The sequence below is a fragment of the Bombina bombina genome, chromosome 5 (genome assembly GCF_027579735.1).
Source record: "Bombina bombina isolate aBomBom1 chromosome 5, aBomBom1.pri, whole genome shotgun sequence".
In the NCBI taxonomy this organism is placed as follows: domain Eukaryota; kingdom Metazoa; phylum Chordata; class Amphibia; order Anura; family Bombinatoridae; genus Bombina; species Bombina bombina.
Genome location: NC_069503.1, coordinates 161,492,750 through 161,511,004, shown reverse-complemented (window position 1 = coordinate 161,511,004; position 18,255 = coordinate 161,492,750). Strand labels below are relative to the sequence as shown.

The following is an 18,255-nucleotide window of genomic DNA, read 5'->3' as shown; positions in this document are numbered from 1 at the left end:
CTGCCATCTTAGGTACTGACAGCCAGTACCCAGTTTGCTATAAATTATTGTGGGGAGTTTGTAAAAAAATTAAAAAATAAACTATTTTTTCAGTAGTGTAGCTGCCCCCCCTCATTAGTAAACCCCCTACCACTCCCACATCCCTTTACAAACATTGATCCCACATAGGATCCTCCTCTCTTTCTCACCCTCCTCCCTCCTTCCCACTGCCTTGATTGGTGTAGCGTGGCGTAGTAGTCCCGCCCCCTTCACGCCCCTTTCTTGCGCCCCTCCCCGCCCTCCTCCCGCCTACTCCAGGGATAGGCCGCCAACCCGCCTCTCTCCAAGCCCTCCGACGCCACCAACGATCGGCACCATCGCTGGCCACAGAGTGGCTCTCTCTACATTGGTTGCTTATGAAAGGGTATTGCACAATGGCTCAATATCGAGGCATCGCTGCAATACCCTGAAAGTGCCTGGAAGCGATCACAATTGCTTCCACTGCTTGAAAACCCTGAGGACGTACCAGGCACATCCTTGGTTATTAATGACGTTTTTTGTAGGATGTGCCTGGTACGTCCTTGGTCGTTTCATGATTTAGATAGAGCATGCAATTTTAAACAACTTTCTCATTTACTCCTATGATCAATTTTTCTTCTTTATCTTGGTATCTTTATTTGGAAAAGCAGGAATGTAAGCTTCGAGCCGACCCATCTTTGGTTCAGCACCTGGGTAGCAGTTGCTGATAGGTGGCTACATTTATACACCAATCAGCAAGCGCTACCCAGGTGCTGAACCAACTATGGGCCAGCTCGTAAGCTTACATTCCTGCTTTTTCAAATAAAGATACTAAGAGACTGAAGACAAATTGATAATAGGCGTAAAACAGAAAGTTGTTTAAAATTGCATGCTCTATCTGATTATTTAAAGAAAAAATTGTGTTCAGTGTCCCTTTTAAATACAACATAAATACACTTAAAAGTACAGTTACACCCATATAAACACTATCTGATAAAAAGTATTTAAAAAATAAATAAAAAAAAGTTTTTTTTAAATAATGTTTTTATAAAACCACATTTTTTCAACATGAATTAAAAACGAAAGTAAATAAAACACTACTGATTCTCACCCTTTACATTGATCTTGAAGTTGATCTTCTGCCCGGCTGCGTCACAGCTGTACTCTCCAGCATCTTTCTTCTCCACCTGGTCCACAATCAGCCGACGAGATTTGCCCTCTGACTCCACCCTAAACTTCTTGCTGGCGGTGATCTGTTTCCCGTCCTTGTACCATTTCACCTCAGTCTTAGCCTGGGACACCTCACAGCTCAGGGTGGCGCTCTCTGATAGGACGACCAGCACCTCCTTCTGCACCTTGTCCAAGTTGGTGAACGCAGGCTCCGGTTCTGAAAAGTGTTAAAATGACACTAAGTATATGTCTCATTTATCAAATAAAACATTATGAGGACAAGGTTTGTGTGTTTATATGGGTGCATAACAACATAAAATGCTGCTAATACATAAAGCCTGATGATCAAAGTTTTGCCTGCTTGGAAAGAAATTGTAGTACAAACTTTACAGGGGCTGAACTCACTGAATGATCAAAGAAAAAGGGCAGAACTCTCCAGCACTGCAAGATCTCTCTCATTTCTGTATCTGTACCTAACTTTAATCACAGTGTCACATTTGCCTGGTTTATAGAAACAATCACTATAATAAATATAATAGTGAGTACAAAACTAGCATTAAAAGGGATGTAAAGAGCAGTGATTATTCTTGGCTAAAACATCCTATGACATTCAAAGAAGTAGGTGAAGATAAAGAAGCACATTTATAGGAGAACCATCTACCAACCTTTTTAGGATTTCACTAGGGATCTAGGATCATTTTATACCATCTCACCTGAGCAAAGAGCTTTAGATAATCAGCCCCACAGAGAGAAGCAGGAATGTCAGCTCATATGACAAGGCTGGTATAATGTTAGGATCTATCAGGATTACCCTGGCACAGTTTGCAGACTGATCATATTTTGGGCAAATAATGTAACTAAAATACTATTTTTACTATAATGAAGAAATGTTTAACCCTTGCAAAGTAGTGCTGGACAAAACAATCTTAATACATAATTACTAAAAATATAATAGCAGACACAGTTAAGCACCACAGAAATACAGCAGTATGCTTGGCTTCATTAGAGGAAATGTGATGGCCTTGTGTAACATTTCCCCTTATATTCTGATATCAAAATGTGGGAGTGAGCAGCCATAGATGAAATGCAGTGCCAAATTAGGGGAATTAACTCAGGACTGAGGCAAAGAGGTCCATATAATAAAGTTACTAAAAGTAGAAGAGAACCTATATGAGAATCTCTGTCTCTTCAAATGCCCTGAATTACAGCCAGGCACCAAAATTAATAAAAAATAGAGCCAGTTGTATTTGCATCAATGTAGATATGATAAGATTTGTATAATTGATACATTAGAAGACAGTCTAGATGCATATTTTCCATTCATATGTACTTAAAATAGATTTTTTTTTTACTTTGCATTAATAAGTATATATTTCCATATATATGTGACAATGTTAAAGTAAAATATATATCTATACCTTTATATCTATAGGAATAAATATACAAGTATAGGTATATATATATATAAATATATCTTTACAATAAAAATTATATTGTTCTGTATGTCAAGAACATTGGAATATGATATATTTATAAATTCTGTCGGGTTAGCGCAAACATTTTACTTTTAACTTGTAATACACGCGCTACTTGACATTTCCATCTAGCAAATTTTAAGCTCGAGTGGGAGTGCAGAGCGCTAAATAGCGCTCCACTCGGAAACTAGCCCCTATATGAGATAAGAGGAATTTGGTTTCCAAACTGTAATTTGTGGCAAATAGGTATAAACCTTCTATATCACTATGTAAACAATTATAGTTTTTGATGACTTTCAGATAAAAAAATATGACTGAAGGATATGTTCATCTGTGTGTTTTATTTACTTAGCCAACATTATAGGATTAATTACTCGTATCAGTGGCGGCTCGTGGGTTATTCAAATGGGGGTTAACGGACCAGTTATTAAAAAAAGATATATATATATATTACACACACACTGTATATTAAAAAATATATATGTGTGTGTATATATATATATATATATATATATATACAAAACACGGAAGGGAACTGCACTCTCCCAGTGCTGGGTTTTCTCTGTGTGTTATATATATATATATATATATATATATATACAGGTAGTCCTCAGTTTACGCCGGGGTTAGGTTCCAGAAGGAATGGTTGTAAATTGAAACCGTTGTAAATTGAAACCCAGTTTATAATGTAAGTCAATGGGAAGTGAGGGAGTTAGGTTCCAGGCCCCTCTTAAAAATTGTCATAAGTAACACCTAATACATTATTTTTAAAGCTTTGAAATGAAGACTTTAAATGCTAAACAGCATTATAAACCTAATAAAATAATCACACAACACAGACTTCACTTGCATTTTTCTGCAAACAGTTCTTTCTATGCATTCCAATCTGGACTGATTTATAGACAGGAAGATCTTGTTCCTTGAAATCTGCTTGATAGCTCAGGTCTGATTAAACTGATTAATTTCAGCTTGCTTGGCTTTGCTGCAACACAAGCGGACAGTTCCACCTACTGGCTATTTTAATAAATTCACTGCTTCTCAATGCTTTTCAATAGCAGTCACATGACTGGGAAAAAAGGTTGTTATTCTGAAACGGTGTAAATTGAACCGTTGTAAAACGAGGGCCACCTGTATATATATTATCTCGTATTGTACATAACAGTCAATAAGACTTACAAAAATTAATTTGCAAATCTAACTTAGATTTTTTTTTATTATTATTATATTTTCATAGAACCACATTTTTTCAACATGAATTAGAAACAAAAGTAAATAAAACACTATTGATTCTCACCCTTTACATTTATCTTGAAGTTGATCTTCTGCCCGGCAGCCTCACAGCTGTACTCTCCAGCATCTTTCTTCTCCACCTGGTCCACAATCAAGCGGCGGGATTTGCCCTCAGACTCCACCCTAAACTTCTTGCTGGCGGTGATCTGCTTCCCATCTTTGTACCACTTCACCTCAGTCTTAGCCTGGGACATCTCACAGCTCAGGGTGGTGCTTTCTGATAGGACGACCTGCACTTCCTTCTGCACCTTGTCCAGGTTGGTGAACGCAGGCTCCGGTTCTGAAAAGTGTTAAAATGACACTAAGTATATGTCTCATTTATCAAATAAAACATTGTGAGGACAAGGTTTGTGTGTTTATATGGGTGCATAACAACATAAAATGCTGCTAATACACAAACTTTACCGGGGCTGAACTCACTGAATGATCAAAGAAAAAGGGCAGAACTCTCCAGCACTGCAAGATCTCTCTCATTTCTGTATCTGTACCTAACTTTAATCAAAGTGTCTCCTTTGTGTGGTTTATAGAAACAATCACTATAATAAATATGAATATATAAACATAATTAGTACAACAGTGAGAACAAAACTAGCATTAAAAGGGATGTAAAGAAGAGCAATGATTATTCTTGGCTAAAACATCCTATGACATGAAAAGAAGTGATGATAAAGAGGCACATTTCTAGTAGAACCATCTACCAACAGTTCTCCTTTAGCTTCTTTTTTAGGATTTCACTAGGGATCTCGCAGTGCTTTAGGATCATTTTATACCATCTCACCTGAGCAAAGAGCTTTAGATAATCAGCCCCACAGAGAGAAGCAGGAATGTCAGCTCATATGACAAGGCTGGTATAATGTTAGGATCTATCAGGATTACCCTGGCACAGTTTGCAGGCTGATCATATATTGGGCAAATGATGTAACTAAAATACTATTTGTTATCCATGTAAACAAGGGAGTGCTGGACAAAACATAATTTTAATTTGTTATTACCAAAAATATAATAGCAGGATGAATATGGCACCACAAAAATACAGCAGGGTGATTGGCTTCATTAGAAGGAAATTCTGTTAATTTTCATTTCTCCTAATATTCTGATATCGGAATGTGTGAGTGCACAGCCATGGGTGGAATACAGTGCTGAAATAGGGGAAGCAACCCATGACTGAGGCAGAGGTAAAGGGGTCCATTTATTAAAGTTACTAAAAGTAGAAGAGAACCAATATGAAAATCAGATGTGTTTGCGTCAATGTAGACGTGATACGATGTGGATGATTGATAAATTAGAAGCCAGTCCAGATGCGGATAAGATAATTTATCAAACTGTCTGTGTAGTCAAAGGTGTTATTTTTGCTCACGTGATAGTGAATGAAACATTCATCCAACAATTTGAGCAAAACAGGAATTGCCCTTGTTCTGAAGGTGACCGGTTCTAAATAGTCCTAAATTTGATTACAAATCTGCAATATTTTACAGTGTGTAAAAGCTTCTTGCCTCTGCTGTACAGCAAGATGATGTCTATGGCACCATCTTAGTAGTAGGGTTGATGCCACTTTAAATAATACTACTTCCATTCTCCAAGCACTAAAAGTTCTGGGATTTATTTTCCTGATCCGACTTGTATTCATACAGACTTCCAAACTATCTATTGTTTTCTACAGTAAATAAAAGAAAACTGGGGCCAAATACACATTTTGGTATACATTAGTTATGTGACTTTTTGATCTTGGGCAACATATTTCATACAGGCTTCCAAACTATTGTTTTCTATAGTGTTCATGACAAGAAAGGTGCAGAATACACATTGGCTATCCTGGCGGATTGTTAAAATTATTATACATACATATAAAATAATTTGTCGATATTTTTTACAGTATGTATAATAATTTTTTAAAATTTATATTAATATTTTTTTATATTTTATATTTAATATTTCAATAACGCAAATTGAAGTTAGCAATTCTTCATGTGTGCTAACCCGACACCACATTAGACCTAAATCGCGAATCCCGATGCAAGTTACACATATTTTCCATTCATATGTTCTTAACATAGAAAAAAAAAGTAATTTTTATTATTAAGTATATATTTATGTAAAATAGATGTCTATACCTTTATATCTATAGGAATAGATATATAGGTATAGTTATATATAGATGTTTATAGAAATATATATTTACAATAAAAACTATATTGTTCTGTATGCGAACAATGGGAAGTATACATGTAATGGGAAGTATACATGTAAGAGGTCACGATATTTGGTTAGCTCTTATCAGGATCTCATAAGGTTTCACTCACGCACAAACATTTTACTTTCAACTTGTAATATGCATGCTGCTCAAAAAGCTTCCGTCTAGAGACATTTCTGCTCCGGCGGGATCGCTAAATATCGCTCTTATATGAGATAACAGGATTTGGTTTCCAAACTGTAATTTGTAACAAATATGCATGAACCTGCTATATGACTATGTGAGCAATTATAGTTTTTGATGAGTCTGAGATGATAAAATATGACTAAAGGATATGTTCATCTGTGTGTTTTACTTACTTAGCCAACATTAGAGGATGAATAACTATTATTGTAAACTAGGCGATAAGCCTGCCCAGAGGGCAGTCTATTTTGAAAAAAAACAACCCCCAAAGCTAACATTACAAAAAATTAAAAATGTAAAATTACAGAAAAAAATAAACAAAGCTATCCAAAATAAGAAATGTAAACCTAAACTAAGACCCCTATAAAAATAAAAAAATCCCCCCCAAAATAAAAAACCCTAATCTAATACTAAACTACCAATAGCCCTTAAAAGGGCTTTTGTAGGGCATTGCCCTAAGTTAAACAGCTCTTTTACCTAAACAAATTACCAATTACCCCCTAACAGTAACCCCCCCCCCCCACCCACCAAACCCCCCAAAATAAAAAACCTAACAGTAAAAAAACCTAAACTACTCATTGCCCCCAAAGGTGCATTTGTATGGGCATTGCCCTTAAAAGGGCATTCAGTTCTTTTACTGCCCTTAAAAGGACAATCAGCTCTTTTCCAGTCCATTAAATCCCTAATCTTAAAAAAAAATAAAAAAATCCTAACACTAAGCCCCAAATAGGTACTCACCGTTCCTGGAGTCCAGCGGAGAAGGTCTTCTTCCATCATCTTCTATCTTCATTCGGAGCGAAGATGGCGCAGAGCGGACGTGCAGAGCTGTGGATCCTCAGCGGTGGTCCTCACCGGCGGTGCAGAGCGGAGGTGCGGAGCTGTCTTCCCCGACGCGTGGATCCTCAGCTGCGTTCCTCAACGGCAGCGGTGCTTCGAGGACCGCCACCAAAACCCGTTGAGGACCACGGCTGAGGATCCATGCATCGGGGAAGCCAGCTCCGCACCCCCGCTCCGCGCCGCCTTTGCTCCGGATGAAGATAGAAGATGATGGAGCCACCTGGAAGAAGACCTTCTCCGTCGGACTTCAGAAACGGTGAGTACCTATTTGGGGCTTAGTGTTAGTTTTTTTTTTTTTTTTTTTTTTTTTAAGATTAGGGATTTAATGGGCTGGAAAAGAGCTGAATGCCCTTTTAAGGGCAATGCCCATGCAAATGTCCATTTAGGGGCAATGGGTACTTTAGGTTTTTTTAGTGTTAGTTTTTTATTTTTGGGGGTTTGGTGGGTGGGGGGATTTACTGTTAGAGGGGATTTAATAATTTTAATTTTAATATAAAAGAGCTGTTTAAGTTAGGGCAATGCCCTACAAAAGGCCCATTTAAGGACTATTGGTAGTTTAGTTTAGGGGGTGTTTTTATTTTGGGGGGCTTTTTTATTTTCATAGGGATTAGTTTTTTTTATTTTTGATAATTTTGTTTATTTTTTTCTGTAATTTTAGAGTTTTTATTTTTTGTAATTTTAGATTATTTTTTGTAATTTAATGTTAGGTTTTATTTAAGTTTAACTTAGTATTGGGGTTCATTTAGGGAGTGTTAGGTTAGGGGGCTTAGTAAATAAATTAGTTATTTGCGTTGTGGGGGGTTGGCAGTTTAGGAGTTAATAGGTTAATTAGGTTTATTGTGATGTGGGGGTTTGGTGGTTAAGGGGTTAATAGGTTAATTAGGTTTATTGCAATGTTGGGGGTTGGCGGTGTAGGGGTAAATGGGTGAATTAGGTTTATTGCGATGTGGGGATTTGTCGGTTTAGGGGTTAATATGTTAATTAGGTTTATTGTGATGTGAGGGGTTGGCGGTTAAGGGGTTAATATTTGAATAATGTTATTTGCGGATTAGGGGTTAATTACTTTATTATTTTGCAATGTGGGGGTTTGCGGTTTAGGTGTTTGTTAATACTTCGTGCGGGAGGTTAGGGTTTTTTTTTTATACTTCGTGCGGGCGGGTAGGTTTTTTTTGTTATACTTCGTGCGGGCGGTTACGTGTTTTTTATTTATTTCTTGTAGGCGGTTACGTGTTTTTTTTCGATATGTTGTGCGGACGGTGGCAGGTTTTTTTTTAAGGCTTCGGGTTTGCCTACGCTGCATCCAGGTGGATTCCGAAAATGGCAGTCAATAAGACTTGCAAAAATGCTTTTGCAATCTAACTTAGATTATTATTTTTTTAAAGTAATGTTTTCATAAAACCAAATTTTTTCAACTTGAATAAGAAACAAAAGAAAATCAAATACTTTTGATACTCACCCTTTACATTGATTTTGAAGCTGATCTTCTGCCCGGCAGCCTCACAGATGTACTCTCCAGCATCTTTCTTCTCCACCTGGTCCACAATCAGCCGACGAGATTTGCCCTCTGACTCCACCCTAAACTTCTTGCTGGCGGTGATCTGTTTCCCGTCCTTGTACCATTTCACCTCAGTCTTAGCCTGGGACATCTCACAGCTCAGGGTGGCGCTCTCTGATAGGACGACCTGCACCTCCTTCTTCACCTTGTCCAAGTTGGTGAATGCAGGCTCCGGTTCTGAAAAGTGTTAAAATGACACTAAGTATATGTATCGTTTAACAAATAAAACATTGTGAGGACAAGGTTTGTGTTTTAAATGGGTGCATAACAACATAATATTTTGCTAAAACATAGGGCCTGATGATCAAAGATTCTCCTGCTTGGAAATAAATTGTAGCACACACTTTACAGGGGCTAAATTCACTGAATGCTCAAAGAAAAAGGGTGGAACTGTCTAGCACTGCGAGATCTCTCTGATTTCTGTAGCTGAAGGAGAGACAAGCCCAGATCAATATAACAATAAGAGTTTTTTTACACTTACACTTTGTACTTTGTATTTTATATCACTTTACACTTCAGATTGGGTCCTTTCAGTGTTATTACATTCAAGCTTTACACTTTCTATTTTATATTTTAATACATTTAGATTTAGATACAGCAGTGATTTTACAAATTCAGATTATGTTTTGAAAGTGTATGTGTTACTTTAACAAATTAGGATTGTTCTTTGTATATTTCTGTTATAAAACTTCAGAAAGTGGGAGGGATAGGGCAGTTACCTGGGCTGTACAGGGGAGTTAACAGGGTATGTCTGAAGCTCTCTCACAAGTCTTGTGAAATGCTGTAAGCATTTTAAACAATTGGTCTCACTATTTTTTTCTCACCAGTTGTATGCAGGTGAAGTTTGCTCAAAATTAACAATACACTTATTTAACTGACAGAAAAGTAATAGATACTAAACTATATGCAAAATCAAGTTAAATTGCAGTGAAAACATTTCAGCTTCATTTGTAATTAATGAAAGCTGAGCCTTTATATCAGCTGCAGGTGTTTTCTAGTTACCTTCTACTCCCCTGTGACATTCTATATCCTAGAGATCTTCATTATTTTCTATGGAAGGCATCTCTCATCTCTCTGGGACTTCCAGGTTCCGCACTTTTTATTATATATCAATGAGTTCAGACCCTGTGAAGTCTGCACTATAACTTCTCTCCAAACTAGAGAATATTTGCTTATCAGGCACATAGAAAGTAATGAAACTCTCTGGCAAATGGAAGCTGTCAGTTTTCAGTTTTATTTTAAAAGAAGAAGTACAAAGTGCAATGTATTTCGTAAAGGATACACATAAATATACAAAGTATGATTCTAAGTTGTTAAAGTTACACAGAAACTGTGAAAGCATTATCAAAATTTGTAATCTAGGGTGACTTATTTTATTTTGCTATCCGGGCGGACTGTTAGACACAAGTTATAGACAAAACAGTATGATAACTTAGAGAATTTGATCGGATTTAGGTTTGTACGGACAAAAAATAGGTTAAATCGATCAGTCACAAATCCACATTGTGATTGAATCCAGCACCAGGGAAAAAACATTGTTTCGAATAGGCTAAACAGCTTGATAAATCTGCGAGCTTGACTACGCGTGTATTTTGACTCATGGACACAGTTGGTTTGCTTGTTTAAGCTTTGATAAATGGGGGCCAAAGGCTCTGCATTCCAGATGGTGCCACATCAATCGTGAGGAGTAGTGGTTTTAGGTATGATTGGGAGACATAAGGACACTGGCACAGAGCACCCATACTAGAATCATTCAACAAATTATAGGATGCTTATGACTTTAAAAATCTTAAGAGAAGCATGTATTCAATAGTGATTGTTCAAAGTGCCCTACTTAGGGCCAGATTACCAGTGGAGCGCTATCTGTTAAGCGTGAGTGATAGGGGTTTCTCACAGGTGTTTGTGCGCATCGAAAGTAATGCACAAGTTAAAAGTAAACTTGTTCACTCAATTGAATTTATAGCAACCTCAGAGCTCTAATAAAAAAATTCACAAAAAACATAAAAAATACATTTCACAGTACAGTTACACTCACAATAGCACTGGCTGATAAAAATATTTTTAAAAAATTGAAAACTGAAAAAGGCTCAAAGATATGAGGTTTCAGGTGTTATAAAAAAAATGCTGTGAAGGGCTTTAACATAGAGATACATACATATACATTATATATGTGTGTGTGTGTGTGTGTGTGTATTTATGTATCATATATATATATATATAAATATATAATAATAAAAAGTAAATTATTTTCTATGAGAAGAACGTAGGAATGAAAAATATGCGTTTTGCGCATCACGTTTCTCAATTTAGATCTTAACGTTGTCGGGTTAACGCACATAAGAATTTAGGATTCTTAAGGCACATTATTGAAATATTACATATAAAATATTAATAAAAATTGATACAAATTTTTAAAAATGAATAAACATACTGTAAAATATATAGATATTTTCTATGGATTATTTAGAATATATTACAGTATGTTTGTTTTTAATAATTTATATTAATTTTTATTAATATTTTATATGTAATATTTCAATAACGCACCTTAAGAATCCTAAGTTTTCCTGGGCGTTATACCGATCGCGTTAATATGTATATATATATATATCTGATACATAAATACTTATGTATGCATATCTAGACACATATATATATAAGTGCATTGGAGCTCTTTTCAGTTAAGTAGCTGAAAAAATTTAAAATCATATGTATGCAATATTTATTTTTAATAAATTAATAGAAATAAATAAAGATATCCAAAATAAAACATTTAAACCTAAACTAATACCTCTAAAAAAAAAAAAAATCCCCGCCTAATCTAATACTAAACTACCAATAGCCCTTAAATAGGCCTTTTGTAGAGCATTGCCCTAAGTTAAACAGCTCTTGTACCTTTATAAAATAGTCCCCCCCCCTAACAGTAAAAAAAACCCAAAATAAAAAAACCTAACGCTAAAAAAAAACTAAACTACCCATTGCCCCTAAAGGGGCATTTGTATGGGCATTGCCCTTAAAGGGCATTAAGCTCTTTTACTGCCCTTAAAGGGGCAATCAGCTCTTTCTCAAGCCCCAAAAAAACCTAATCTAAAAAAAAAACACCCCAAAATTTAAAATAAAAAAGCCTAAGACTAAGCCCCAAAAAGGTACTCACTGTTCCTGAAGTTCGGTGGAGAAGGTCTTCTTCCACGTGGCTCCATCATCTTCTATCTTCATCCGGAACGAAGGCGGCGCGGAGTGGAGGTGCAGAGCTGTTTTCCCTGATGCGTTCCTAAACAACGGTGGTCCTCGGAGGCATGGAGGCTCCTCTTTATCCAATGTCCGCCATGCACTGAAGATTGAATGCAAGGTACTGCAATCAATGTGGGGTACCTTGCATTCCTATTGGCTGAAATGTTTAAATCAGCCAATAGGATTAGAGCTACTAAAATAAGATTTCAGTAGCTCTCATCCTATTGGCTGATTTAAACATTTCAGCCGATAGGAATGCAAGGTACCCCAATAAATATGGGGTACCTTGCATTCAATCTTCAGTGTGCGACAGACGATCGCATGAAGAGGAGCCTCCACGCCGCTGAGGACCGCTGCCATTGAGGACCACCGGTGAGGATCCACGCATTGGTGAAGCCAGCTTTCCGTCGCCTTTGCTCCGGATGAAGATAGAAGATGATGGAACCGTCTGGAAGAAGCCCTTCTCCACCGGACTTCAGGAACAGTGAGTACCTTAGTGTTAGGATTTTTTTTTTTTTTTTTAAGATTAGGGATTTAAAGGGCTGGAAAAGAGCTAATTGGCCTATTAAGGGCAGTAAAAGAGCTAAATGCTCCTTTAAGGGCAATACCCATACAAATGCCCTTTTAGGGGCAATGGGTAGTTTAGGCTTTTTTAGTGTTAGTTTTTTTTTTTGGTTTGGTGGGTTTTTTGCTGTTAGGGGGGATTTAGTCATTTTTAAATGTAAAAGAGCTGTTTAATTTAGGGCAATGCCCTACAAAAGGCCCTTTCAAGGGCTATTGGTAGTTTAGATTAGGGGGTGTTTTTATTTTGGGGGGGCTTTTTTATTTTCATAGGGATTAGGTATAATTTTTTTATTTTTGATAAAAAAAATCTGTAATTTTAGAGTTTTTTATTTTTTGTCATTTAATGTTAGGATTTTTTTATTTGTAATAATAATAATAATAATTGTAATTTAGTAGTAACTGGGGTTAATTTAGGGGGTGTAAGGTTAGGGGGCTTAGTAATTAAATTTGTTATTTGCGTTGTGGGGGAGTTGGCGGTATAGGGGTTAATAGGTTAAATAGGTTTACTGCGATGTGGGAGTTTGCGGTTTAGGGGTTAATAGATTAATTAGGTTTATTGCGATGTGGGGGGTTGGCGGTTTAGGGGTTAATATTTTAATTATGATATTTGCGGATTAGGGGTTAATTACTTTATTATTTTGTGATGTGGGGGTTGACGGTTTTGGTGTTTGTTAATACTTCGTGCAGGAGGTAAGTTTTTTTGTTATACGTCGAGTGGGCAGTTACGCGTTTCTTTTTTTATTATTTCTTGCGGGCAGTTATGTTTTTTTTTAGTTATTTCGTGCGGGTGGTTGCGTGTTTTTTTTTTTTTTTAAGGCTTCTGGTTTGCCTACGCTGCATCCAGGTGGATTCTGAAAATGTCAGAGTGGTGAAGTGGATTCTTTCACCACCCTGCCATTTTCATAATCCACCGGGATGAAGCTTCGCTGCATCCAGGTGGATTATTTTGGCTGCGCGCAGAGCCAACATTCCATTCTTTTGGATGCTTTGGGCAGCCAACATTAATTGAGGATGCGTGCCCAACTGGCGACACCAACGGATGTGTTACAAACGCAATTATAGTATAGATATATAAATATAACTGTAGGTATATATATTTTTTTCCAAGAGACCATTATATATATTGTATTTAAGAATAAATAGAACATATTCTGCTTTGTGAAGAACATTAGAATGTGAAATATTAGTATTTCATCTTGGGTTAGCACACTTGGTTAAACGTGATTGGGTATACGTGGGAGTATGGTGTTAGTTTTTTCCATGTGAGTATACATTAACATGATCGCGATATTTTAAGTTCGGCTTTCGGTTATTGTGCAAGTGAAAATGTGGCTTTTGATGGATTGGAAAATACATTAATAAAAGTTGTGTAGTTTCCAGTCAAATATTGCATTTTTTCTGTGAAACAAATATGAATATTTTTGACATTTTTACTTCAAAACAAAATATATCTGTTGCCTTCCCACAAGTTATGTTGGATTCAAACACATCGGTTAAACTTATTTTACCTGTGACTTTGATTTTGAAGTTGATCTTCTGCCCGGCAGCCTCACAGCTGTACTCTCCGGCATCTTTCTTCTCCACCTGGTCCACAATCAGGCGCCTGGATTTGCCCTCAGACTCCACCCTAATCTTCTTGCTGGCGGTGATCTGTTTCCCATCTTTGTACCACTTCACCTCGCTTTTCGCCTGGGACGTCTCACAGCTCAGGCTGGCGCTCTCTGATAGGACGACCTGCACCTCCTTCTGCACCTTGTCCAGGTTGGTAAATGAAGGTTCCGGCTCTGAAGTTTGAGAATAAAAAGGTTAGATTTGTTGTGTATTAAGTATGTGTAGAACCTCTCATCATGCTTATAGGACAAGAGGCAGCATTAAGTATCTTCCTAATAGCACCTACCCTTGTTGTTAAAGCTAAATAGGGTCAGTTATATAAATGTGATTACATTTTCTGTTTTAAAGGGATAGTAAATGGAATATTCGCAATTCAGATAGCGCTTGTCATTTTAAAAAACTTTCCAGTTTACTTCTATTATCTAATTGTCTTAATTCTCTTGGTATCATTTGTTCAAAAGCATACCTAGGCAGGCTCAGGAGTAGCAATGAACTACTGGGATCTAGCTGCTGATAGGTGGCTGCATATAAATGCTTTGCCATTAGCTCACCTGATGTGTTCAGCTAGCTTCAAGTTGTGCATGAAGCAAATTTGACTATGGAAGTAAATTATAAATTTTTTTAGAATCTTATGCCCTATCTGAATCATGAAAGAAAATTTGTTGAGTTTCTTGTCCCTTGAATTAAAAGGTACGAAACCCAAAACTTTTCTTTTGTGATTCCGAGCGTGCATACAATTTAAAAAAAAATTATTATTAAATTTGCTTTGTTCCCATTATATTCTTTGTTGAAGAGATACCTAGGTTGGTGTCAGGAGCACTGAATGGCAGAAAATAGTGCTGCCACCTAGTGCCCTTGCAAATGGATAGCATTCTTGCAAAATTGTTGCCGTATAGTGCACCAGAAATGGGCAGGCTCCTAAGCTTAAGTCCCTGCTTTTCAACAAAAGATACCAAGAGAACAAATACAAATTAAAAAATGTATACTAGAAGTCAATTAGAAAGTCGTTTAAAAGTGCATGCTCTATATGAATCATTAAAGAAAATTTTGGGGTTTCATATCCCTTTAAACATTTTGGGCTAGATTACAAGTCGCCCTAAAATTAGCGTGGGTTGCAATAAGCAATATCGCAACAGCGCTAACTTACATGTATATGACAAGTTAAACGTTAACGGCTGCGCTCAAGCGCAAACAAAATTTGCTCTCATCGGATTAGTGGGCGTGAAGACATAACGTAAAGTTGCACCAAACACAACATAAATAATTATAAAAACCATTACACTCATATATACACTTTCTAATTAAAATATTTCATATACATATTAATTAAACAAATGGGTTGACAGGTATATATTATATGACAAGGTATTTGACTGGAAACGGCTATAATGTGTGTGTGTATATAGACCTCAATAGGGTAAAATGTGGCAAAGGTGTGTAAGGAAGTCCTGATTGCAGCTCTGCAAATATGTTCTATAGAAACTTCATCTTTGAAGGCCCAAAAAGTAGAAACTGAACTATTTGAATGAAAGGAGGGAATAAAGGTTGGGAAAGGGATCTGGGAGGGAGTTGGTATGGAGGGGGGATTGGGACAACCTAAATGATGGGGTAACATAAAAAAGGATGGGGTAAAAAAAAAACAGCCCAATTTTATTGCAAAGTGGGTACTGGCAGGCAGCTGCCAGTACCCAAGATGGTGGCAATTAGGTAGAGGGGGAGGGTTAGAGAGTTGTTTGGGGGGGGGATCAGGGAGGTTGGGGGCTAAGGGGGGATTTAACATTGCAGAATAATATATAAAAAATAAATTATAAAAAAGCCCTTTATTTTAGTACTGGCAGACTTTCTGCCAGTACTTAAGATGGCGGTGACAATTGTGAGGTTGGGGAGGGCAGAGACCTGTTTGAAGGGGGTCAGGGAGGGATCAGGGGGTGGGATGCATCAGGTGGGAGGCTGATCTCTACACTAAAGCTAAAATTAACCCTACAAGCTACCTAATTAACCCCTTCACTGCTGGACATAATACAAGTGTAGTGTGCATCGGCAATTAGCGGCCTTCTAATTACCGAAAATCAATGCCAAAGCCATATATGTCTGCTATTTCTGAACAAAGGGGATCCCAGAGAAGCATTTACAACCATGTGTGCCATAATTGCACAAGCTGTTTGTAAATCATTTCAGTGAGAAACCTAAAGTTTTTGAAAAAATTAACGATTTTTTTATTTGATCGCATTTGGCGGTAAAATGGTGGCATGAAATATAACAAAATGGGCATAGATCAATACTTTGGATTGTCTACTACAAGCAAACATTAACCCTACATATTCCCTACAAGCTACCTAATTAACCCCTTCACTGCTGGGCATAATACAAGAGTGGTGCACAGCGGCAATTAGTGGCCTCCTAATAACCAAAAAGTAATGCCAAAGTCATAAATGTCTGCTATTTCTGAACAAAGGGGATCTCACAGAAGCATTTACAACCATTTTTGCCATAATAGCACAAGCTGTTTGTAAATAATTTCAGTGAGAAGCCTAAAGTTAGTGAAAATGTTAACAATTTTTTTTATTTGATCGCATTTGGCGGTGAAATGGTGGCATGAAATATACCAAAATGGGCCTAGATCAATAGTTTGGGATGTCTACGAAAAAAAAAAATATATATATATACATGTCAAGGGATATTCAGGGATTCCTGACAGATATCAGTGTTACAATGTAGCTATCGCTAAATTAAAAAAAAATGGTTTGGAAATAGCAAAGTGCTACTTGTATTTATTGCCCTATAACTTGCACAAAAAGCAAAGAACATGTAAACATTGGGTATTTCTAAACTCAGGACAAAATATAGAAACTATTTAGCATGGGTGTTTTTTGGTGGGTCAAAGTTAGAAAGAGAGTGTTTTCTTCAATCTTCTCATCATATTTTATACTTTTTTATAGCAAATTAAAAGATATGATGAAAATAATGGTATCTTTAAAAAGTCCATTTAATGGCAGAAAAAACGGTATATAATATGTGTGGGTACAGTAAATGAATAAGAGGAAAATTACAGCTAAACACAAACACTGCAGAAATGTAAAAATAGCCCTGGTCCACATATTCATTATATCTTAACTAGAACACAGGTGAAATAATCAGCTAATCAGTAACCATGGTTACTAACCTGCTCTTACCCTTCAGATGATTATTTCACCTGTGCTGTAGTGAAGATATAATGAAAATCTGGCTTGAATCATGAAAGAAATGTTTTCATGTATTTTAAACAAACTTAAAATGTGAAAAGCCAATTATGAATACTGAAAACCCTAATATAACTCACTAAGTTGAAATAGATATTTAAAAAGAAACCTAACCAGATCTTAATCACATACCCAGTAGACCTATAGAGCTTCTCCACACCCTTTATTATTCCCCAGCACGAATAGTCTTCACTCTAAATAAGATTAAAAAAGCTTCCACTAAACAAACTCAAATGGTGATCTTACAGGAGTCCACTTATTTGTAACACTTATCTCTCCCTGTACCACCTAGGCCAAATACTTGTCCCCAGTCACAAAAAATGCACTTAGATACAGAATATCGTACTGAGCTTTAACTACCTTTTTGGGGGTATTTTGATCAAGTAAGAAGGTAAACTAATTGTTACTGTGAATTTTACAAAAAACAAGAACACTATCTTAGAAGCCACAGGTAGCCACCCAGAATTTCTTTCATTGAGAATTAAAGGGACACTCAATCAAAATGAACCTTTCATTATTTAGATAGAGCATGTAATTTTAAACAACTTTCCAATTTACTTCTATTAACAAAATGTGCACAGTCTCTTTATATTTAAACTTTTTGAGTCACCAGCTCCTACTGAGCATGTGCAAGAATAAGTGTGTATGCATTTGTGAATGGCTGATGGCTGTCACATGGTATGTGTATGCATTTGTAATTGGCTGATGGCTGTCACATGGTACAGGGGGAGTGGAAAAAGACATAACTTTTAAAATTGTCAGAAAAAAAAATCTACAACTCATTTGAAGTTCAGACTAAGTGCGATTGCATTGTCTTGTTATCTTGCATTTGTTGATTATGCAAATCTACTGTGTTGACTGGTCCTTTAACTGCTCATCTCCAGCAAACCCCCCTTCAACCCCCCAGGCAGA

The 18,255-nt window shown here is 36.7% G+C and overlaps 1 protein-coding gene across 1 annotated transcript in view; it reads right to left on the bottom strand.

Annotated features, from left to right (window-relative positions):
* OBSCN (obscurin, cytoskeletal calmodulin and titin-interacting RhoGEF) overlaps positions 1 to 18,255 on the bottom strand; it is a 937,038-nt gene that overhangs the window by 793,596 nt on the left and 125,187 nt on the right. The window contains 4 exon segments of the mRNA XM_053713767.1: positions 1,109 to 1,384; positions 3,937 to 4,212; positions 8,600 to 8,875; positions 14,002 to 14,277. Of these exon segments, the coding sequence (XP_053569742.1) occupies positions 1,109 to 1,384; positions 3,937 to 4,212; positions 8,600 to 8,875; positions 14,002 to 14,277 (1,104 nt within the window).